Source organism: Diabrotica virgifera, chromosome 2 (assembly GCF_917563875.1).
Source record: "Diabrotica virgifera virgifera chromosome 2, PGI_DIABVI_V3a".
In the NCBI taxonomy this organism is placed as follows: Eukaryota; Metazoa; Arthropoda; class Insecta; order Coleoptera; family Chrysomelidae; genus Diabrotica; species Diabrotica virgifera.
In genome coordinates this window covers 36,562,103-36,586,838 of record NC_065444.1, presented here as the reverse complement: position 1 = coordinate 36,586,838, position 24,736 = coordinate 36,562,103, and the positions used below count along the sequence as shown (strand labels likewise).

General features: G+C 33.9%; 1 protein-coding gene across 4 annotated transcripts in view; it reads right to left on the bottom strand.

Annotated features, from left to right (window-relative positions):
* The window catches only part of LOC114327415 (equilibrative nucleoside transporter 3), a 112,404-nt gene that overhangs the window by 36,649 nt on the left and 51,019 nt on the right, over positions 1-24,736 (bottom strand). For 3 of the 4 annotated variants that reach the window (XM_050642541.1, XM_028276027.2, XM_028276026.2), the window contains one exon: positions 4,864-4,997. In XM_050642541.1, coding sequence (XP_050498498.1) covers positions 4,864-4,997 — 134 coding nt within the window. Of the gene's footprint in view, positions 1-4,863; positions 4,998-17,974; positions 18,425-24,736 lie in introns of those variants that run through there. The other variant, XM_028276028.2, reaches the window with a different exon arrangement.

Sequence of the window (24,736 nt, the reverse complement as noted above, 5' to 3'; positions counted from 1 at the left end):
TTTATTTTTGAAAATAGAGAGTTGGCGCAATGATAAGATTTGATCGTTAATTTAAAACGAATCTATTGGTATAAATTTTATTGAATTTGAGTGACATTATATTTTCCATAAGATGTATCGCACAGATGTCCTTTGTGAGAGAAAATAAATAAAACTTCGAATTATTAAGTGTTGATCAATTATTGTTTATTAAGAGGAAACAGTAGCGATCAACAGGTAGCGAAAATGCGTTCCAGGATTGCGGCTGTAATTTTGAATAATTTTTAGAGATATTTGGCACACATATTCGTAATATAATAAAGAATGGCGGTACAGAGTCCAATTTGAAAAATATATTAATATGTGGAAATTACTCTGTAATTAAATACAATATGTATTAAAAAACGAGCCTGTACTGCCATTAAGAAGAACAAAAAAATACACTTTCTTCAAATAAACTTTTTTATCCGATGCCTAGATTTTGTGTCATTTTGGAACTACTAATGAAATAAAAAATTTTAGTAGTTCCAAAATGACACAAAATCTAGGCATCGGATAAAAAAGTTTATTTGAAGAAAGTGTATTTTTTTGTTCTTCTTAATGGCGGTACAGGCTTGTTTTTTTAATATTGTATTTAATTACAGGGTAATTTCCACATATTAATATATTTTTCAAATTGGGCTGTGTACCGCCATGCTTTATTATATTACGAATACGTGTGCCAAATATCTCGAAAAAATCTTTAAAATTACAGCCGCAATCTTGGAACGCGTTTTTGCTACCTGTTGATCGCTACTGTTTCCTCTTAATGCTATTCTATAACAATGACAAAAGTTTAGAGGTACAGTTACGATCATTGAATAGTTTACAGGCTTACGTATCTAGGAGCCAATTTTTTAAATTTTTACCTCGTTTAAACCCACCTTTTACGTCAAAGTGACGTTAACAGTGGTGTATCTACAATAGGTTGATTAAAATTAAAAAATCAAAATGATATAAATATATTTTACAAAATTTAACAAAATGTATAGTATAGGAATAAGTTTTTTTGAATAAAATGGACGAGAAAATGGATTATGGTCTTAATAGGTAACGAAAATAGGGAAGTATGGTTTTAAAATATCCATTTTATTTTAAATCTATTTTATGTTAAATAATGATAAACAATGTTAAATAATAAATAATAATTTGTGTAATTCTTCTACGAGCAGTGCAAATACTGCCCGGAAACGCTGTCTCTTCGTTAGCTTTCATAGCTTCATCTTTCAACTATACAACAAAAAATCCAACCACTAACTACACAACAAGAACCATACATACACCCAACCAAAGAAGAGTCACAAGCAACAAGCGACCTAAAAATTGATCTAGAAAATGAGGCAATGCATATAAACACAGGCAGAAAACAAACCAAACGCACAATATTCCAAACCTCTCCATCGGCTACTACACCTAAAGAGGAACATACTTTCATAACACCGAAAAATAAAGAGAAGCAAGTCAAATCAGATCAAAATATCAAAACAAAAAAAACAATAGAAGAAATGCTAAGTTACAATGAAAGATTATATGATAACCCAAATTCTAACTACCCCCTAACTTACGAACAGGTAATAGATTTTATTGAAAACTGTGATGGCTCACCAGATCCATTGAGTATCGCCAAAACGTATGCAGGAGAAACAGCAGAGATTGTAGATCTGTTGAATAAAATATATCCTTACCTGAAGGACCGAAAAATTAAAGTCAAATGCGCTCGAATAAAAAATAAAATAGTAAAACAGAGCAACCTAGAAACAGACTTAGATAGCGACACATCTACCGAAACTTATTAATATATCAACAAATACCTACAACATATACACCGATACGTCAAAAATGAAGACAGAGAAATAAAAGACAGAAGAAAGCAACGCAAAAACAGACTAGTTTGTGAAGTGTGCAACAGTGTTCTAACGGTAAAACAGTGAACAGTAAACAGTGAACAGTGAACGACGGAAATATAATATACTCAACTACTTAAAAAATTATTCCCTAGAAGAAAACATAGATACCTATTCAAAATACTTTCTTAACTTAAAAACTACCAACTACTTCAATTGATCAAACACACATTGTAATACACATATTGTAAACTTATGTACAAATTTTATATCAACTGTAACAGTAATCTAAATACGCTAATGACCCTACGTGGTAGATGCGTTAATAAAATAAAAAAAAATTAAAAAATAATAAATAATCATTTCGTTGTGAATCAAAACAAGAGCCGTTTTATTTTAGTTAGTTCAGAGAGGGCCAAAAGTGCTCTAACTAGTTTCGACTCTTGTTAGAGTCTCTTCAGAGAGCACATATTTGATTCTCAAAGAGAAAGAGAATCAAATATGAGAATCAAATACTCTTTCTCTTTACGAATCAAATATGTACTCTCTGAAGAGACTCTAATAAGAGTCGAAACTAGTTAGAGCACTTTTGGCGCTCTCTGAACTAACTAAAATAAGACGGCTCTTGTTTTGATTCACAACGAAATGATTATTTATTATTTTTATTAGTTCTACACCTATTCTGAGTATTGGGAACTAATCTTTGTCGGTATTTTACCGTGCTGAACAAGCGGGTAGTGAGATGCAACTTGATAGATCTCCCTCGGCCTTCTTAGCTCCGGCGATTCGTTGGCTTGCAAATTTTAGAAGCCACGAATGGTGTAAGAGGATTAGTCCTGATAATAAAGTTTTATTTTTAATATTATTAATATTAAAAGTAAAACTTTCGTTCGTCTTTAGCAGATGCCGCCACGGCATCCATGTCATCATAATTTTTCGTTTGTGGGTAGAGACTGACGGCCAGAATTTTAGTGGTTCAGAGAGAATCAAATATGTGCTCTCTGAAGAGACTCTAACAAAAGTCGAAACTTGTTAGAGCACTTTTGGCCCTCTCTGAACTAACTAAAATAAGACGGCTCTTGTTGCAATTCACAACGAAAAGATTATTTATTATAAAAAGGAAGGCTTTTTTATTAAAACATGCACGTAATCCTACAACTAACCACTATTTTTATTTAGTCTCATCTGCTACAATTCTGGCCTAAGTATTTCCAGTGGTTCAATGTCTTCTTCTTCTTTTAATAAGACTATGTCCTGCATTGTCCTGTTTCTTCTGTTACAATCTCTGCTGCGATCCGGAGCTCCAGCTCTCGTACCATCGTTTTTTGGGTCTTTCTATGGGTCGCTTGGTGTTGGGCTTCTGTGTCTTCGACCATTTCGCCAGATGTTTAGGGTCCATCCAATCTACGTAGTCTCTCCACATGCGTTTTCGTGCTCTTGTCCATCTCACTAGTGAACCTACCTACTGAGATGGCAGTCTTAAATACAATCAAGACAAGAATATTGGAATATCTCGGACGTATTACACGTGGAGAGAGATACAACTTGCTCCAACTCATTACGCATGGTAAGATCCAAGGAAAAAGAAGCAGAGGGAGACGTAGAATATCATGTCTGCGCAACCTGAGAGAATGGTACGGATGTACATCAAATGAACTTTTCAGAGCAGCCGTCTCTAAAGTCCGAATAGCTATGATGATTGCCGATCTCCGTCGCGCAGATGGTACCTGAAGAAGAAGTGAACCTACGGCCAAACAAGCTCGAAAGGTTTGGTGCATTTGAGCCTATAAACTAGGTATTGTTTATCTATCGGTTCTAAGTGTGTGGTGTTGTTTTTTCTGTGTGCTGTGAGGTTCCTTTGTAACAATTTCTTCAAAATAAATTAAAAATTAAGCCAATTTTTCAATAGGCGTCAGAAATATTTACATTTTTCTTGAAATGTGTGTAGTTTTGTTTACATAATATCAGATATGTATCTGTTTTTTAAAGTGATAAGGTGTAGACAAAAGGATGATATTATATTTGTGAAAAGATTATTTGCAGCATCTTGTTTGTAAAGATTGTTTAAAAGTAAAAAACTAATAATAAAAATGGGCTAGAAATATTTTTTTGTTCATATTTGAGTTGTACAAAACTTTGTTTATATGCTTTATTTAGGTCTAAGTATTTTTCGGATGCTTTACTGATAATCCCTAAATATTGTTTCTTGTATAAAAATTTCACTTTTAATTATTTTGGCAATGATTTGAAGAAAAATGGTTACTTTGGAATAGACATAATATGAGATGAGCAGATCGTACAACGTGGATATCAAAGATTTCTGATTACGTCCCAATAGGAAAGAAAAAATAAAAAAGACCCCGAAGATCGTGGAGGGTAAAGTGGACGAGGCCATGGAAAACAACACCTTAGAAATGGAGAATAATTTGTAAAATGTTAGGTTTGGTATGTTTGACTCTATTTTTGGGATAAACAGAACGATAAGGATACAGTTAGAGAAAACGTGGCGGTAGGAAGAAACTATGCTGGTTTCCTAACATTAGAATTTGAGTAGACTTTGAACTACAGAACAACGCGAACGGACAAAAATTTGGTACCATAACCAATAATTTTCAGGTGACGGTGGTGAAGATGGTATATGAAATAGAAGAATTATTTAACTGATATATTTTATATCATTGTATATTGGAACTCTTCTAGTTTCGAAAAATTCGATTAACGCTTTGCTTCGCGTGGTTTTTGGTAAGATTCTATCAATGTTTTCTAATCATTGACTTCATTCTTTTCACAAACATCTCATTATCCAAAGCAACCATTTTATTTATGCTAGATATTCTAATCTCCTAATAAATTTTTAAACTTTTCTTCAAACATTGTTATGTATTGTCACAATGGCACCAGAAAATAGAAAATACAGATTGCGATCTGCGCAGATAGTCAGTAAAGATAACCCGGAACATATTGTTAATAAGTTATATAAATTATTCATGTATGTACTTACATCATTTGCCGTTACAAAAAAGGACACAGGTAATAAATGCATGATTCCAAAAACTAGAAAAACTATATGAGCCAAGTAGAATTTGTCTGTTTCCATTGCATTTTTCTTGTATGCAATGGCGAACTCTGCGTGACCTGAAAAAAATAGTTAATATGTATATATTTGTCAAAAACAAAACATTCTTCAAATAAAGGTAGTATGAGAAAATGGTTAAGCTTGCGAAATTTTATTTAACCCTACGTTAGGCGCGCGGTTATTGCTGACGAGCTTAGTCGCGCGGTCTACGATTGTAGACCAATAGTTTTTTATCGTATAATACCGGATTTTGACAAAATTAACAAATTAATGGTTAACAACATATTTATTTATGTCCGTACTTTAATATTAGATATGTCTTGTTCCTGGGCTTTTCTCATTTTGACAGTGGTAAAATTAAAAACGAGGTCATGATTTTTTGGGTCTTTATTCGCACGTAAATGAAAATGGTCACAAAAATAAGCTCAATTTAGTAAAAAACACAAATATTTTTTATCTTTGAACTTATAGAATGACCAATAGGGATGAATAATAAAGAATAGAACTAAAAATTAAATAAAAAAGAACAAAACTATTAAATGGTAAAAGTTGCACAATTTTAGTCCGTCAAACATTCAGTGCAAATGTCCCTGAGATGATCCTTGCATGCAAATATGTCACATCTTTGGTATGCCGTTCTTGTTGACATATTGCAAATTCGTGCACAAATACAGCATCGTCCCACGTAATTTGTTGGAATATTAGGGGAGGGGGTACGACCTCTTGAACTCCGAGCAGAACGCGAGCTCGTAGTTCTCTTAGGCTAAGGCTACGGCTCCACGGGCGAGAAATTGACGCTAGCAGTAGCAGTAAAATGAACTTAAGGTTCCGCGGAACGGAATGGGAATAGCCGAACTGTACCGACTATACAGGACTTGTGCGTAGTCGGTTCAGTTCGGCTACTCCCATTCCGTTCCGCGGAACCTTAAGTTCATTTTACTGCTACTGCTAGCGTCAATTTCTCGCCCTTGGAGCCGTAGCCTAAGGCTCCACGGGCGACAAATTTACGCTAGCAGTAGCCGTAAAACGAACTTAAGGTTCCGCGGAACGGAATAAGAATAGCCGAACTGAACCGACTACGCACAAGTCCTGTAGTCGGTTCAGTTCGGCTATTCCTATTCCGTTCCGCGGAACCTTAAGTTCGTTTTACGGCTACTGCTAGCGTAAATTTGTCGCCCGTGGAGCCTTAGCCTTAGCAGGGAAGGTATAGTTGATCCATATTCAATTTGTGGTTTGATTAGTTCCCACGCTAAGTTTTCAATGAAGTCGCTTCTTGAAACTTTTTCATTTATGTTTTAGCTTTATAGACACAGAAGGTTACATATGTATTAGCTTTATATATACAACTAAAAACTGGAACGCGCTTAGTCGCGCGGTCTACGGTTGTAGACCAGTGCTCTTTGAATAATGGTAAAAAAAATAATGCAAACAGATCGGCGGCGTTTAGCAAAAGCAAACTGAAAAGTAAGTTGGAAGTATTAGTGACAGCTACTAAGTGGGATGCGACCACTTAAAGGAGAGTGGTCTACGATTGTAGACCGCGCGACTAACGGTCGTTAAATGCTAACGTTAAATGAAAATTTTCTATAAATAAATTTGTATAGGTGAGTGTGCATGGTTTCTTCATATCTATAACAATATATTATTGTATATAAATCTTTCCTATGTTATGTCTTTCCTATATCTACTGTTGTACGAAGTTGAGTCGTGGACTTTAGAGATGTGTCTTTATCTTCGAATCCTGAAAATATCCTATATCGACCACGTTACTAATTAGGGTGTTTCATTAAAAATACAAGAAGAAAAAGAGCTGTTAACCACAATAAAAATAGCCATAATCGAATACATCGAAAAGTAGAAGGAAAAGGAAGACCAGTAAGGCGAGTGAAGGATTTCCTGGCTGAAAAGTCTACGTACGTGGTTCAGCACAACAACCGCCATTAAAAACACAATGCAGCAGGTTTCCGCCAGCGCGCTTGAACGTAGTGAGCAACGGTCAACAGCTGTTCCCATTCTTTTTACCCTGCGATTCAAAAACATATTCCGGCGTGCATCACTTTACGATTTGACAAACAGAAAAGACATTGAAAATAAAAGTTGACAATACTTTAAACGCATTTTTCTCAAAACGGCTTTTTTCAAAGGCGCTTTTTTCACTCAAAAACTACTTGACCAATCCTCCTGGAATTTTGTATATTTCCTTTAGACATTTTGTGAGGTAACGCTGTCGATATATTTTGTAATGGTATTTTTTGTTTTTTGCTTATTTTTTATTAACAATAATGAATATGTTGATTTTCACCCTGTTTAAAAAGACTCGACAATGTAACCACGAGAAACGCATAAGCTAATAAAATCTTTTTGGATTGTTTGTTTATCTTGATCCAATGATGAGTTGTGATCTCCACCGCAAAATCCATTGTTTTTTGGGGTGTCTTTAAAAATTTGCTACCGTTAGCTTTTTTTAATATTGTATGAAGTGTACTGAATATAATAATTAGATATTTCATTTAAAAACAATTCTACAAAATATTTCAAAAAAAATTTACAAAAATGTGCTTGTAATGTTGATTTTAAACCCTACGCCCCCTTAACGACGTTCTACACCTTCGGCAAAGAATTAAGGATTTGCCTGAAATTTTAGTATGTTATAGTTTACTTCAAAAAACTAAGACTTGATTTTTTAAAAATTGTTTTACCGTGCCGTTTAATTACTATTAATGGTCAAAGTTAAGTTTTAACATGGGCTCTTATGGGAATTCCTAGAAAGTTAATAACTGTTGACCCAAATTTACGATTTTTAATTATTTGTGCTTAAATTAAAGGTTTTTTTGTAAGGAATAACATATTAAAAAATGAGGATTGTTTACCGTACCATTTATTTTTAATTTATTTATTATAATTAATTCCGTAATTTATTCCGTAATTTCTGTAATTTATTATAATTTATTTTTTTAAAGTATTCAATACTGAAATATATGATTTGAGTATTCTGCTATAAATGCATTGTTACCAACTTTCGCTTGCATATAAGTTTCCCCCTTTCCTCTGAGAGGCATACCCCGCAACGAAGGTGTAGAACGTCGTTAAGGATAGCTCTAACAGACTTTGATAGGCAACCCATGCAAGTCATATTTGTCTGTGTATGAAATTTAATAAAAAAATGTTTCATCCCGTAAACTGATGGGTGAAGGTCGATCTAGATTCGGAGTTTGGACTAGAAGTGCGCTATTGATAAATGTAAAATAAATTGTACCGGGTGTCCCAATAAGAATGGCTCTCGGCCATATCTCAGGAACCGTTTCTAGTACAGATTTGAGAAAAAAATATTTATAACAAAGTTGCCTCGGGAAAAGCCTGGAAATTATTTTCATAATTGTAGGTTCACCGCTAGAGGGCGTAATTGAATCTCAAAAATTAAAAAATCTAAATTTTGCAAAATTTGCCTAATGAAAGTGAACTGGAAATCGGATCATTGTATTCTTCATGAAACTCTGCGCATACTTGATTTCACAAGTTTAAGTCTACCTTTGCAAATAAGAGGTGGGGTGAGTGGGAACCTTGTTATGAAAAAATGGCTATAAGTCCTCTTCTGCTAAATCTAATTTTGCAAACTTGGTCTTGTTGAAAACAGCTCTTTTTCGTCAATATAAAAGTTATAATTTCGAACCAGCTTACTAAGTACCTACCTAATATGCCAGCTAGGAGGCGTTATTTAATTTTTTTCAGAAATCTAGTTTTTTTTTTGAAAAATATTAAATACAAGTATGCATTTTTAATCCTATAGTACAAAATTAGACGAAATTAGCAACAGAATAGCGAAACCCGCATGTTGATACCTTTTTTCTATCTCGAGATATCTTCCGAAACGTGTAAATTTAAAAACGTAACTGTTACCGGTAAATTAATGAAGTTAAGGAAAAGTAGTGTGCTATGCAAAAAAACAAAGGAACATTTTCCAGATATCAACGTATATAATAGGGCTTTCCAACGCTTCTCATTTCTTTCGAACCTCTGTCATATGTAGTACATTAATATTATACACGAATTATAGGATAATATGACAGAGGCTCGAAACAAACCAGAAGCGCTGAAAAGCCCTATTAATTAAAGCAACAATAAGACAAACAACACTATAAAATATAACAAAGAAATAAAAACAACTATTTAGCAATGACCTAAATGTTCAATTTTTAGCCCATCATTTTCGATGCAAGGCATTTACCCTTTCTATAGTTTATTTTTTAACCAGGAGGAGTAAACGAAAAAGACAGATTCACACCCAAGAAAGTCACTAGAATAATAACCAAATACATATTCTTTTTTGGTTGATCTAGTCGGCCCTCAACGGTAATCCATAAATATTATATTAAATTAATACGTCGGTAAAGAGTTCCAAAAACAACTGCTTTTTATATAAAAGTAGACCAACAATATAAAAATTAAAGGAATAACCCAGAAAACACAAAAATCGCCGATATAACTTATTAACCTATGAAATGTCAGTAGTGTCAAAATTTTATAACAGTGGAGTAAACTTGCCTGCGGTTGGACCAATTACAAACAAGCAATAGAGCGCGGTAAATTTGAATCACTCCTCTTGGTTAAAAAACAAACCATAGAGTAGATTGAACAGCTGTCTCAATTTCTGCTCTCGAAATGTTTTCTCGAGTAATGTAGTAAATGCTTGCATCGAAAATGATGGGCAACAATTTGAACATTTAGGTCGTCACTAAGTACGAGTAGCTGTATTTATTTCTTTGTTTTATTTTGTGTTGTTTGTCTTATTGTTGTTTTAGTTAATTATATTTATATACCTTAACATCCGGAAAATGTTTCTTTGTACTTTCCATAATACACTACTTTTTCTTAACTTAGTTTACCGGTGACGGTAACAGTTATGTTTAAAATTTACACGTTTCTTAAAATATCTCGAGATAGAAAAAAGATATCGACATGCGATTTTCGCTATTCTATTGCTAATTTAATCTAATTTTATAATACAGGCTTAAAAATGAATACTTGTATTTAATATTTTCCAAAGAAAACTAGATTTCTGAAAACAATTAAATAACGCCTCCTAGCTGGCATTTTACTTATTGGGCTGGTTCGAAATTATAACTCTTACATTGACGAAAAAGAGCTGTTTTCAACAAGACCAAGTTTACAAAATGCGATGTAGCAGAACCGGACTTACAGCCATTTTTTCATAACAAGGTTCCCTCTCACCCCTAGCTCTTATTTGCAAAGGTAGACTTGTGAAATCAAATATGCGTAGAATTGTATGAAGAATGCGATGATCGGATTTCCAGTGCACTTTCATTAGACAAATTTTGTAAAATTTAGATATTTTATTTTTGATATTCAATTACGCCCCCTAGAGGTGAACCTACAATTATGAAAATAATTTCCAGGCTTTTCCCGAGACAACTTTTGTTATAAAATTTTTTTCTCTACGCTGTACTATAAACGGTTCCTGAGATATGGCCGAGAGCCATTCGTATTTTGACACCCGGTAATTACAATTAATTAGATATAAATTAACAAGTAATTCTTATTGGTACAAAGTAATTACATATAAATTCTATGTTTTATATATGTTTTAGTGTGTAAATAAAGTAAAAATAAAGACTAATAAATTAAATGATTTAAATTAAAATAAAGTGTTAAAAAGTTAATAATTAAATAAATAAACTCATTACAATACTATGATGTAGTTGATATTTATAACTAATAGTCCAATCAACAGCCATTTTCTCGTGGAATTTTGAGAATCAAGGTCGATTTCCTTGAAAATTTGGATTTAGGTAGTATTTATAACCTTTGTCAAAATCTACCCTAAGCCGAAGCGGGCTTTTGCCCTGAGGTGGAAACAACCCCATCTAGGGGATGAAATTGTTTCAATCAAAATATCTATCGAAGTCGATAGATTGACCTATTCTGATTAAATTTGGTCCTATAAGATTTTTTTGCAAAGTTGATAAATACTTTCCAAGCTATTAGCGATTGAAACTATACATTTTTCATTGAAAAAACTCACGTTTTATAACCGTTTTTCATGAATATCTTAAAAAAATTTAATTTTATAGAAAACATCATTAAGAACAAAATTGTATCTAATAAAAAAAGAAAGAGATTTGCCTCAGAAAGACCTATGCAAACCGGATAACGACTGAGTTATTGCTCTTTAGAGGATGGTTATTTTCGAAGAACCTCGAAATGGAAAACCTTCAATCTCAAATAACTCGAATGTGGTACAATTTTTTGGAAAAAGATATATTTTAAAGTTCATTAAAAAAACCTTTTAAATGAGCTCAGATAAAAGTTGTTGCATAAGAACTGACTGACTTACCGAAAATAAAGTCGCTCTTTTTCTTGAAATCGTTTTTTTTAACCTACCAATAATAACTAAACCCTCGTCATTACAATCTAATAGAAATGAATAGCTTCCCACCTGAAATTAAATTAATTTGGTATAATTGATACGATCCATGTGATTTGATCGGTTTGGAATGCTTAGTTTAGAAAAAATAATTGATTAAATCGAAAATGACATTTTCGTCCATTCATCCCCTAGATGGGGTTGTTTCCACCCCGAGGGCAAAAGCCCGCTTCGGCGTAGGATAGATTTTGACAAAGGTTATAAATACTGCCTAAAACCAAATTTTCAAATAAATCGACCTTGATTCTCAAAATTCCACGGTTTTACAGTTTTTTACTGGTGATGAGTGGTCTATAAACAAAAAACCAAAATAATTAACTGGTATGACATAAAATATCTTAAAATTTATTATCAAAACATCGGTAAAAGTAGAAAACTAAAATTATGTAATTAAATAAAAAATGATACAAACTGCACAGCACTATATCGTACTCGTATTACGCACTGATAGTATTTTACTATTAAATGGACTTATTAATTGCTATTTGTGAAGTCAATGTCAATGTCGCAAGCAACAACGGTATGTAATAATTATTGTAGGTCAATCAGATAATTTCTCCGACATGCGACAACTCATTAATGCTTTACTGGACTGTTTGTTTAACTTTTTGGACACAATGTTGATAAGGGTCATAAAAATACTCGAGAAGAAAACAAAATTGCAAAAAGTTGGAAAGTAATTGCTACAATTATCGATTGTTGTCAAACATGTCGACCATAATAAACTTTTTATTTGACGTTTTGACTTTCAGATCGGAGATTACACCAATTTAGTTATACAGGGTGACAATGTGCAAACTTTCCACCGACAGTATTTTCATTCTCATACATAAGATGAAGACAAGTCAATTTTCAATCCCCTATGAAGAGCAAGAGTCAAGTGACTTATCACTTTACAGGATGCTTAAATTTTTTGTCCAATGGTAGCTTTTAGGCTTGACCACAGGGGGTGCCGTGGAACCCACACTAACTTTCAAGATTCGCAAAAATTGGAATCGTTTACTCTGGTTGGAAAAATGTGTATAGGTACCTACTTATGCCTGATAACCACTTTTCTTTCTAAGTATTTAAACAGTTTTTACTGCCTAGACTACGCATTATTTTCATTTAAAATAGCTGACCATAAGTATGTTAAAAGCGCATGAAATAATTGCAACTTTAATGTCTTTTTTACGTACCCCGTTATAACGCTCATATTACTCTTCAAATATTAGTTAATCTGCTTAAAGCTATAAACAGTCAACACCAATATTTTATTTCATTTCTTAGTTTGTTGTCGAAATGGCTGCTGATGTTAATTATTTAGGTTTTATGAGTGGTGAAAAAAACCACGTTGTGTGGTAAGTTTTAATTATTTTTCTAATTCATTTAAACATGCTATTGAACAATTGACGCTCACCTCAGAGCATTTGATGTCTGATGTCTGATTTTCGGCAAACACATTCTTCTACAGTTTCCCTTGCATCTGCAAAATATTAATTTCAGAAGTTCGGGGTGCTGGAGTTTTGGATTGGTATCAAAATTTTTCCATACTTTTTTCAGTCCCAATCTTCAGGATCATAGTGTTTACCAAGCCACGACTGAATCTGGTAATAAACTCTGAGAATGTGGAACCTGGCTGTATCTTGTGTTGCAGGAAGCAATGTTTTTGGTCACTGTCTTGGCGAATCGTTTGTACATCATGCTGTCTAGGGAATTATCTTTATTTCCACCATATAAAGAGACGAAAAAACTTTTGTCAACGACAGTGAGTAAAGACGGCTTGACTTTCTCACTGGAAATTAATGCTATTTGGCTAGCTAAGTCAGGATGTTTGTGTAAAATTTGGATGAATTTTGAGTTTGCCGATCTTGTAACCTGTATATTGTGTCGCCTTCTGAAAAATCATGTAGAAACAGCAAATTCTCTGCAATGACATTGCCATATATAAAATTTAAAGGAAAGTGTAATTGATCCGACTTACAACCCTTTGAAGGTTTAAAAGAAATTTATATTAGTCTGCTTCCTTCACAATGCTGCCAGCAAGACAAGAATGTCAATGTCCTCTGTTAAGATAGTCACAGAATCATAGGATGGGGATGCAGCAAGTGCAGAATGGATGATGAATGCATCTACATCTGATTCAGCCTGATCTACAAGAATACCCACTTCTGATAGAGCAGTTTTGAGATGGTCTATTAAGTTCGTTTTGTTCTTTTTATTACCAAGAAATTTGTCTTGGGATTATGTTGATACGGAGCTCTTATTAAACTTTATTTCTGTCAATTGGTACTTTTTCCTGGGACTTTGTTTCGCGATATCAGGGTTTTCGGAGTCTTGGCTATTCTGGCTATGATGATTTTGTTGGTTGCTATTACGGAATAGTTGTGTTGAGGTCTTTCTATACCATGCTCTGAGGTTAGCAAGCCAGGATGTTCTTCTTCGTCTTGGGGCCCTTTTTCCTTCAATTTTACCTTGCAAAATGCATTGGAGTAGCTCGTATCTGCCTTGATTTCTCATTATATGTCCCAAGTACTGCAGCTTACGGTCCTTCACGATGCCGATGTTGACAAAATCTGCGGTTGTGTTCATCCTCCGTAGGACTTCTTCATTGGTGACTTTGTTCATGGTATCTTCAGGAATCTTCTGTACAACCATAGCTCAAAAGCCTTAGGTTTTGATAGAGATTCCGCCTTCAATGTCCACGTTTTCGGAGTAGCAGTCAAATAATATAGTTACAGATAGTCCATAGTGTACAACTTTTCTACCTACTTAGAATTCTCGTAAATGTACTACAATGTATTGTAAATACCCCAATGATAGGTATTCCATGAATAAAAGCCAAGATTTGAGGGGGAGGGGGGGAATCGCTAATAAATTAATAATAACAGGAATGATAAGAAAATGATAAATTATGTCAATGAAAAATAAATTAATGTAATAGAAAACTAACCTTAATGGTTCGTTTTTATTGTATTCGTAAGAGTATTCAAAAATCCGGTCAACTTACCCGCAGAGCGCTGTAAAACCCAGATAAGTTAATGAAATTGAACAAATTTTTAGTGAAAATTATTAGTTGAAAAACCGTCTATAATATTGCTCTGATGTCATTTTATTATAAAATGACCAGAAAAAAACCCAAACGAAACGTACAAACGCCCAACAAAAAGCTAAATATTTTTCAGTTATTTTTGCTAAGTTTTTGATTTTCCATTTTACTATAATAATAATAATATCGTATGACATTTTTCCCGGGGAAATCCTTTTGGACAGTTCCAGCGCCATTTACATCTTTAACCCTGTTTTTAAGTAACTAGTGCCGATGTACACTAGCCCAGGGGGACCGACGGCTTAACGTGCTCTCCGAGGCAACGTGAGATGGCTCGTGTCATTATTGGAAATGAAAATGATTTGTCTTTGGCAGGGCTCGAACCCACGTGCACTGGGGTATGAGGCCAGCGATTATGCCGTTACTCCACGGCCGCTCACCATTTTACGATAAAAAGTACTAATAGAAATAAAGTGGTAGACAATTTCCTACGAATAATATTTTATAAAATTTTCTGAAGGCTTGCTAGTTTACGAGATATACTGAGAAAACCCTTTACACCGCTTTTTCCAAGATGGCTGGAAAACCCAAGATGCTTACACCCCTGGTATTTTTGTGTTTAAAAATGTCTTAAATTACTGACAACAAAAAATATAAAAGACTAAGTGTAAGTGTAACATCAGAACTTAGACAACTATCATCGTTGCTATTCAATTTGGCCTTAGAATATGTAATAAGTAAAATATCATCTGAGTTTTTGCCTGATGTGGTATTCCCACTGACCAGTATATAAATTATGTAGGATAAGTAGGATAGAAAATGTTAAGTAGATAGGTATAGGAAAATATATAGTAAAATAAATGAGCAAAATTGGTGAATCGGCGAATGAGCCTTGAAGGGCCCGTAGTCATACAATTCCAAATAGTCCAGAAAGCCACTGCGCATCCGCTAGGAAAAATATTCTAATTCAGATTTTTTGCACAATCTTACTCAAAAAGGACTCCTTTTAACAAATTTGCATGTTGCCAGGACCAAAAGGTGGTCAAAAATTTTTTAAACGTTTTTTTTTTTTGTTTTTTTCCTAAAATTATTTTTTTTGCATGAAAAAAAGTTTTTTTAGGTTTTTTGGATCATTCCAAACAGAAAAGGTCTTTAGTGACTTTTCTCTAAAAATGATAGTTTTTGACATATAAGCGATTAAAAATTGAAAAATTGCGAAATCGGCCATTTTTAACCCTCAAAAACTATGTGAAAAACTGAAAATTTGAATGTTGCCAAGGTATATTCTTTAAACATCTATTGATGAAATCCCGAAGGGTTTTTTGCAATACAATATTCCAAACTCCTATTTTTTTTTTAATTGCTAATCAAGCGTGCTCGACACTATTTTCCACCGACAGTATGGTGCAAATGAAAGGAATAAATTCGTTATTTCGTAAACCGGCGACTTTAAGGAAAAATCCCGAAACAGATCGATTTTTATTTCTAAGTTATGATATTGTGGCATATATGGTATACTAGTGACGTCATCCGTCTGGGCGTGATGACGTAATCGATAATTTTTTAAATGAGAATAGGGATCGTGTGGTAGCTCATTTGAAAGGTTCTTCAATTCTCTATTCAGTAATGTAAACATTTACATAATTATTTATACAGGGTGTCCTTCTACTTCTTTTTTTGTCAAATAATTTAATTTAATAAAAATTTTTTGGACACCCTGTATAAATAATTATGTAAATGTTTTTATTACTGAATAGATAATTGAAGAACCTTTCAAAGGAGCTAGCACACGACCCCTATTCTCATTTAAAAAAATCATCGATTACGTCATCACGTCCAGATGGATGACGTCACTAGTATATCATATATGCCACAATATCATAACTTAAAAATAAAAATCGACCTGTTTCGGGATTCTTCCTTAAAGTCGCCGGTTTACGAAATAACGAATTTATTCCTTTTATTTGCACCATACTGTCCGTGGAAAATAGTGTCGCGCACGCTTGATTAGCAATTAAAAAACAAAGAAGTTTTGAATATTGGATTGCAAAAAACTCTTAGGGATTTCATCAATCGATGTTTAAAGAATATCTACTTACCTTGGCAACATTCAAATTTTCAGTTTTTCACATAGTTTTTGAGGACTAAAAATGGCCGATTTCGCAATTTTTCAATTTTTATTCGCTTATATGTCAAAAACTATCATTTTTAGAGAAAAGTCACTAAAGACCTTTTCTGTTTGGAATGATCCAAAAAACCTAAAAAAACTTTTTTCCATGCAAAAAAAATAATTTTAGGAAAAAAACAAAAAAAAACGTTTAAAAAATTTTTGACCACCTTTTGGTCCTGGCAACATGCAAATTTGTTAAAAGGAGTCCTTTTTGAGTAAGATTGTGCAAAAAATACGAATTAGAATATTTTCCCTAGCGGATGCGCAGTGGCTTTCTGGACTAAAAGAAAAAAAATATCATCTGAGTTGACAGGGCGATTTGCGAATCGAGGATCAAAATTATTGTTGGTCTTTGCTGATGGTCTAGGGGCAGTCGCTCATCCTGAATCCTGCAAGAGACGTGAGAGAGATGTTTTTACAACTCGAGGAAGGAACAAGTAGTCTGTGTCTTCGAATAAATGAAGAGAGAAGGCAAAACACATGCTAGTAACCAAAAATACAATACCAAGAGTTAGACAGAACATAACCATTAATGACCACAACTTCGAAGTAGTAAAAGAGTTTAAATATCTAGGGGCGGTAATCACAGATGACAATCATATATAAAGAGGTCTCAGCACGGATAGCTGCGTGGAATAGAACATTTTACTTCCTATCATCATTATTGAGAGCTAAGCTGCTAAAAAGACAACATAAATTAAGACAGTATATGCCAATTATTCGCCCAATTCTTCTATAATATGGAAGTGAAACATTACATAGACTTTAGATCAGTGAGAAATAAATAAGCTGCTGGTATTTGAAAGCAAAGTTCTCAGGATGATATTTGGTCCTCAAAGAGATGAGTTGACAGGATCGTGGAGAAGGCGACGCAAAACTAAATTGGTGACTGTATGGTACTGAAAACATCGTCGTCAGACATATTATAAAAGCTAAGATAAGATTGGCAGCTCATGAGGTAATATCAGAGGAAGACAAAATGCTAAAAACAGTGTTTTTGAGAGATGGAAGATCAATCCCAGAAAAAGTTGGATGAATGATGAAGAATCGAAGTATCAAGTATCCTATCCTGAACTAGTAAAAGCTGCTTGTATTAGAATTATTTGCATATTTAAAACAACCATTTTATTTTAATTTAAAATTCGTGAAATCCGAACATTGGGAGAAAAATTTAATACTTTTTTACACTTTTTCAATAATTGTTTAATTGCGGCTCGCGAAAAATTTCAAATTTTGAAAAATGGCTCGGACTATCAAGGAGCTTTGCCATCCTTGGCTTATAATAACTCCCTACACATCACAAACGTAAATTTTTGTCCTCTAAAAATGCAACTATATACTTATAATGACTTTATATAATAAATATCATGACGCAATAATCTTAAACGCAACTCACCAATAACCATTTTGATCGTTATTCCTATAGACACTACTCACTACTTCACCTGACTAATAAAGCAAATGAAACAATAGAACAATTTTAACTTTTTGTTAATAATTTAACAATCTAGATAACACTTTATATTATAAGAATACACAGCATGTCTTAGTTTTATGATCGCGCGATTACGATTACATGCAATTTCTTCTACTCCGCCCGTTTAGCCACAACTTTTTCAGATCAGACTTTAAAATGTATTCAAATCGTTTTGCGTGATCACGAATTCTTAAAACCCTTAGGCTATCCCAACAATTCCACCAGCATATTGTATAATAAACAATAATAATAAATAGCAACAACTTTTATGCAATTGTTTTCACTATAACAGAATCCAACAGTTGAAAAGTGTTTCTGATTATTTTAGATTTATATACACCTAAAAAACTTAGAGAAATAACTAAACTATTCAGAAACACACGTTTCAAATATAACACGAAACAACAGATTCATGTAATCGAATATATTTAATGGGTATTTATGCAAAACTACAATCTTAACCGAAAATACATTGTTTTGAGAAAGATGTGGAAATCGAATCGTCAAAATAAAGTTATTTTCAATTAAAATGAGAAAAAGATAACATAGAAAGGAAATAAGAAGATAGTTTCAGCAGTGGCGAGTTCGGTGGTGGCGACGCGTGACTTTTTCTAAAGTGTTACCAAAACCAGAAGTATTTTATAAATATTTTTATATATACAGTGTTCCCATACATCAAAGTTTGTCCGACTAGACACCGTGAATTTTCAGCTTGCTATTAATCAACTTTTTTTTGGTACGCGCGATCCAGGTCTAATATAAAAATAGATGAAATAGAGAAATAAAATTAAAAAATTAAAAATTTAAGAAACTATATAAAGTATCTACAAACTAAAAACATATTTGTTGTTTTTAGGTAAAATATGTATTATATTATTATATCACCTCTTTATACTTTATTAAAAAATCCAAATTGTATAATTAGTATACTAATCAGTACATTCATTTGTCATTTTTAGCCTAAAATATTAAATAATTTTTATTTTATTGATTATACACTACAATGTACTGTATAATCAATATTATTATATGTCATATAATAATGTTGTTGTTAATTAATATATTTCGACAAGTAATTAAAATCGATTAATATGATTTATATAGGATAAAAAGGTATAGATATGTTATCTGTATAGTAAGCAAGTACAGTTACAAGTTATAAACTAATAATTAATAATGCACATTATGCAATAATCGAATCCAAAGGGCCGGTACGGTTAACTAACCGGAGTTTAATCGAGAAAATACCGGCCCTAAGAATAACAGACTTCAAAAATGGAATTATAATTATTACCTATAATTATAATAATAATTAAAATGGCATTTATTAAGTCTGATATTCTTACGGTCGGTATTTTCTGTCCCGATTAGCTAACCGGGACATAAAGTACCTACCGGCCCTTACCTAGCCGTGTCACCAAATTAAAATTTGGTAACACGAATACTAATCCACAGCAGCTTAAGAGCCATCGTGCCCGCAAAATTTTCAGAGACGATCCAGTCCTCTGACCGATACAAAGATCCTACCATCGTTGCCACTCACAGAAGTGGTAAATAACGGCGCGGCGCACGGTAAGTAAGGGCACAGTATAAAGAGGGAACCTCTATATACTGTGGTAAGGGCGTATTATAATAACGTGCAACCGATTTTACATAAACTCTCTGATATTTTCGTGCTTCTAGTTGGCTATTTTACTGAATTAGGTAGATACTATTAACAAATATTTCTATTTTTAAAAAATATAAATGGAATTATTTCATAGTAGTCATAAAATATTTATTTGCAAATTTTAACTGTTACCAATGGTAACAATGGTTAAATGGACGCTTCGCCAGTGAGTTTCAGAACCCTACAAAACAGAATTATCACTGCATATAATGAGCTACGCAAAATCTGGAAAAATCTGGCAATCTGGGATTTGGGTGGAGGAAAGCATATTATCTCCTTATTCATGTGCCTCATCCTTTAAGGACATTGGCGGACATAAGTGTTCCAGCGGAACCACTGTCCTATGTTCCGCTTGAACCCTTCCTTCTTTATCATTTTAATGAATGACAGTCCACAGCTGTTCACTTGAATATACAATGGTGTAGGTGTAGTGCAGCCATATTGTCTTTAATAAGAATTTAGATGTGATTTTAATAATTGTAAAGGGTTTTCACCCTAGATCTGAGGCTTAGCCCAGTATCTACCCATTTTTAATATGTTGTTTTGCAATTATTACTCTTTTATGAAGGATTTATAGCTATAAGACGTAGATAAGTTTTTTTAATCTTGTATTTTTATAAAAAAAATCTCTTAACTTAAATGTCCTTGACATAGGAAGCTCTGATGATGCCACGTGACGTGCTGAAAGTACTCAGCTAATTTTAATAAAAAAATTTTACACACTATCAATTTTTTTTGAGAACTTACACCTGTTTGCCGGTTTGACCTACTTAGAAGTGAGTAGAAGTCATACAGTATTTTTCAATTAATTAGAAAAGAGCTAAATTGTGACATAAAAAATGGAACGGAAACTTAATAGAGCAAGCTATAGGAAACAACAGAGGTTTAAAATATCTAAGACCAACACTGGGTGTTCAGAACATTATCAAAATTAAAAACACAAATAAAAAGGAAGAGAGGGGCAAATATAAAATAACAAAGATAGTTGAAGACTTCTACAAAACCTTGTACATCTCACACAGCCAGCCTAATGAATCGACAAAAGAGAAAGTCAGAAGAAAAAGAAAAACTTTGGATCAGAGATACTACTAAATATTTATTCGAAATAGAATGGGCTATAAAAAAAACTAAGAAATAATAAAGCTCCAGAACACGACTGTATAATGGCCAAGCTTTTGAGAACAAGCAAGACAATAACAATCCCAATACTAACCGAAGTATTCGATATATATGTCTCCATAATAACAAAATCCCTAAAGATTGGAATGAGAGTCTAGTGATGTTCCTACATAAAAAAAGGGGGATAAATACGATCTAAAAAATTATAGAGCTATATCGTTGCCGAGTCAAATGTACAGACTGTTTACGAGAACTATTAAAAATGATTGACTTACACCATGGATAATTACCACCTGTAGGACAGGCTGGCTTCCGCAGAGTATATAGTACATAGTAGTAGTAGTCTACAAATAGAACAAGTCAAAGAATATATCTACCTTGGCCAAATTCTGAAAGTTGACAATGAGATAAAAAGTGTGGAAATCACTAGATGAGCAAGACTGGCATGAGCAGGATTTGGAAAACTTTATTGGATACTTAAGAGCCGCAAAATACCTCAATACTTCAGGAGCAAAGTGTTCAACCATTGCATCCTTTCTATCATGACAAATGGATGTCAAACCTGAACCCTAATCAAGGCAAATATGGACAAATTAACCACAACAGAAAGCATAATGAAAAAGGCAATTTTAGATACTCGACTGTCAAATACAAAGAGCTGGGAACGACTGGGTAAGACTTTGCAAATCTCTTTACTCATAGTTGTTTTTACAATTCCTATTAATTTATCGGGAAAATATGGAAAAATTCATGGATGACTTCATATAATTTACATCTTAGGACGCTATAAGCTTCAGTAACTACGCTGGCGGCTGAGGCTATCATGGAGAAACATTGTCAGAAATGGGAAAATATTATGTAGAGCTTTTTTTGGCTTTTGAAAACTTTATTTATTTCTTTACCTAATTTTACATACACTTAAGAAGTGTTCAGTCTGACAAAAAAATATGAATCTAATTTTTCTATGTACTTTCTTTTCGGACAGGGGGTGCTAGTGCACCCCCTTACACACCGATGCTGGCGCCAATGTATTTGAGGAACTATATGAACAGATATCATCAATTGCCAACTATTATAATTGTTACATCACATTCCGGTAAGTATAATGACACAATAGCGACCTCGAAAAATGCAATTTAACGATTTTCATGCCAGACGATTATCCAATTCTGAAAAGCTGACGAAACATTCGTTATGATGACAATACGAATTAACCTGGAGAATATTGCATTTCGGAATTGCCCAAACGTTCACCTGAAGATAGACAACTAAACAAAGCTTTACTTGTTTATAATAGATATAATTCCTGACGAAAACGAGTAAAATGTTACTAGGTATTGATGTGCAGAAATAAACATACCTACTAGATAAGATACGTAACGCAGGTGACATTGAAAAGCGACTTTTGTAGCAAATTTGTCTAGGAACTTTCCAAAAAATGTTTCCTTATCTTCTAACCACCACAAAAATGACAACAACCCAGATCAACCAACAGAAAACTTCCATTCTGATGTTTCAACGACCACAAGAACCGTAATATGATCCACAATATTAAAACAATCTGTACATACAAAGATACCAAAGATATCGTCTTTAACACGTTGGCGGACAGTGCGTCAAATGTGTAAGCAAGTGTTGTGACACTAGGTATATGTATTTTGCAAAGTAAAATAAGGAAATTGCTTAATTTCCTTTAGCGCTTATAGTTTATGGAAACAATGAGTTTTTTAACATTTTTTGTAAACATGTGCACGACGACGCCCATGGACATCGTGTCACATTTAATATGCATATGTATATGTAATGTGACATTTTTTGACACCGAATTGTGTCACAACTTGTTATTTTAAAATTGACGTCTAAAGACGTTGTGTCACATTACATCAATGAAAATTAGACGTCTATAGACGTTCTGTCCGTCAACGTGTTAAAAAAAGAATTTAACTTCACAGAATACTATACAAAAATTAGATTCTTTTCGTGATCAATATTTGGATAGGATTTATATTTAATCATCATCGTCAGTGGCATCACGGCTCTGTCACAGTATATAGAGGTTCCACAGTAAAATCACTCTTCTGTCGGCGCTTTGATCTCAGGAAGTAATACCGGCAGTACGCAATTGGTAATTCACCAATGGTGGATGCGGGTTTTCCCTGTTAAAAGCCGTACGTTTCTATGCAAATAGCAATGCGAGAGTGGGGCAAAAGCGACTGCCAACATTGCGCGGTCGCCATGCGCGACTACAGATTTTACTTCCAATTTTTCGGAGAGTGGTTCTACTGTCCCTCTTTATACTGTGGCTCTGTTATGAGCCAAAATCTTCTTCAGAACAATCCTCTATTCGCCCCTGTCTATGGCAGCTTTTCTCCATGCTATAGCTCCAATAGATTTGAAGTCGTCATCTAGGTTGTCTTGATACCTAAGTCTCGGTCTTCTTCTGGATCATCGTCCCATCAGCCCTCTTCGGTCAAAAACTATTCTGACTCGTGCACCTTCATCTCGCCTGATTAACATGCCCTATCGAGCTAAGGCGTGCTAAAATGAATTTTACAACGTCAGGTTCCCCAAAACTTCTGTACAACTCAAAGTTGCAACACCCGCGCCACAATATTCTTTTTAGGATTTTTCGCTCAAAAAGAAGAAGATGTATCTCTTCATAGTTTTTATTGTGTTTATTCTTGTACTGTCTTCTTTCATATACAGGGTGTCCCCGAAAATAGTGCGTTCCTTTAAGGTATGGATATAAGACACAATTTAGAACAAAAAAGTTCTATAACATTTTTTTCTAAAGTTAACCGTTTGCAAGAAAAAAATTACATTGTTCTCCATATAAGTGAATTTTTATTTTCATAAATTTGAATGTCATGGCAAGGTAGCCTTGAAGAACTTGCGTGACTGTGGAAATTTAACCTAATAACCCCTTGTTTATTTACTTTGAGGTGTGATTTTTGGGTTGTTGACATCGTAGGTACCTACCTGCAAAATAATGGATATGGGTTTGGTTAATATTTACATTATTTTACCTACCAGATGCAACCGACCTACAAACCTACTTTTTTAATCTTTAGATTTTTGAGTTGCGCGTTGTTGCCAGACTTCAATTTGCATATCAAAATGTATTTTCGTTTTTCGGTCAAAGGGATCGATTTAGAAAAAAATGTTATTAAGAATTTTTTGCTCTACATTGTGCCTTCTACCTATACCTTTAAGGAACGCACTATTTTCGGGGACACCCTGTATTAATCTTAGAATATTTTGGATCACCTAGGGACTCTCTGCTATTTGTTACTTTCTGTTGGCAATTTGGCAAATACCGATTTCATCAATCGGCCAATCGCGTCCACTGCTAAATATAGGCCTCCCTCAGTTGCATCCAGTGGTCTCTACACTAGCCCGCTTGTAGGTTTTTCGTGCTACTCTTTTACTTCGTCAATTATCAACCCATCTAGTTAGTGGTCATCCTCGGCTTCTTTATAGTTTCTGGATTTCCATTCCATGATTCTTGTCTACTGTGCATCTTATGTTCTAGCAGTGCCCTGTCCAGTTCCAATTTAGCGTCGTGATTCTTGTTGTGATAACGTCTTGAACTCCTGGTATTGTTGCATGATTTGTTGATTTGTAATTTGGTCTTTAAGACTCACGTCCAGCATTAAACGTTACATGGCCAGTTGTGTAACTCTAAGGGTAAGAACAGAACAAGTGGGTCGCGGTGGAGGTGGAGGTCGCGGTCGATTTCGATATCCATGTAAAACAAACACATTGTAGTGAATGAAAGAGAACAGAGCAGGTAAGTCGCGGTGGAGGTTTAGCGCGATGCCATCCAGGAGGTTTACATCGATGCTTTTGAAAATAAAATGAGTTTGTTTTACATGGATGGTTACTGCGCGGCC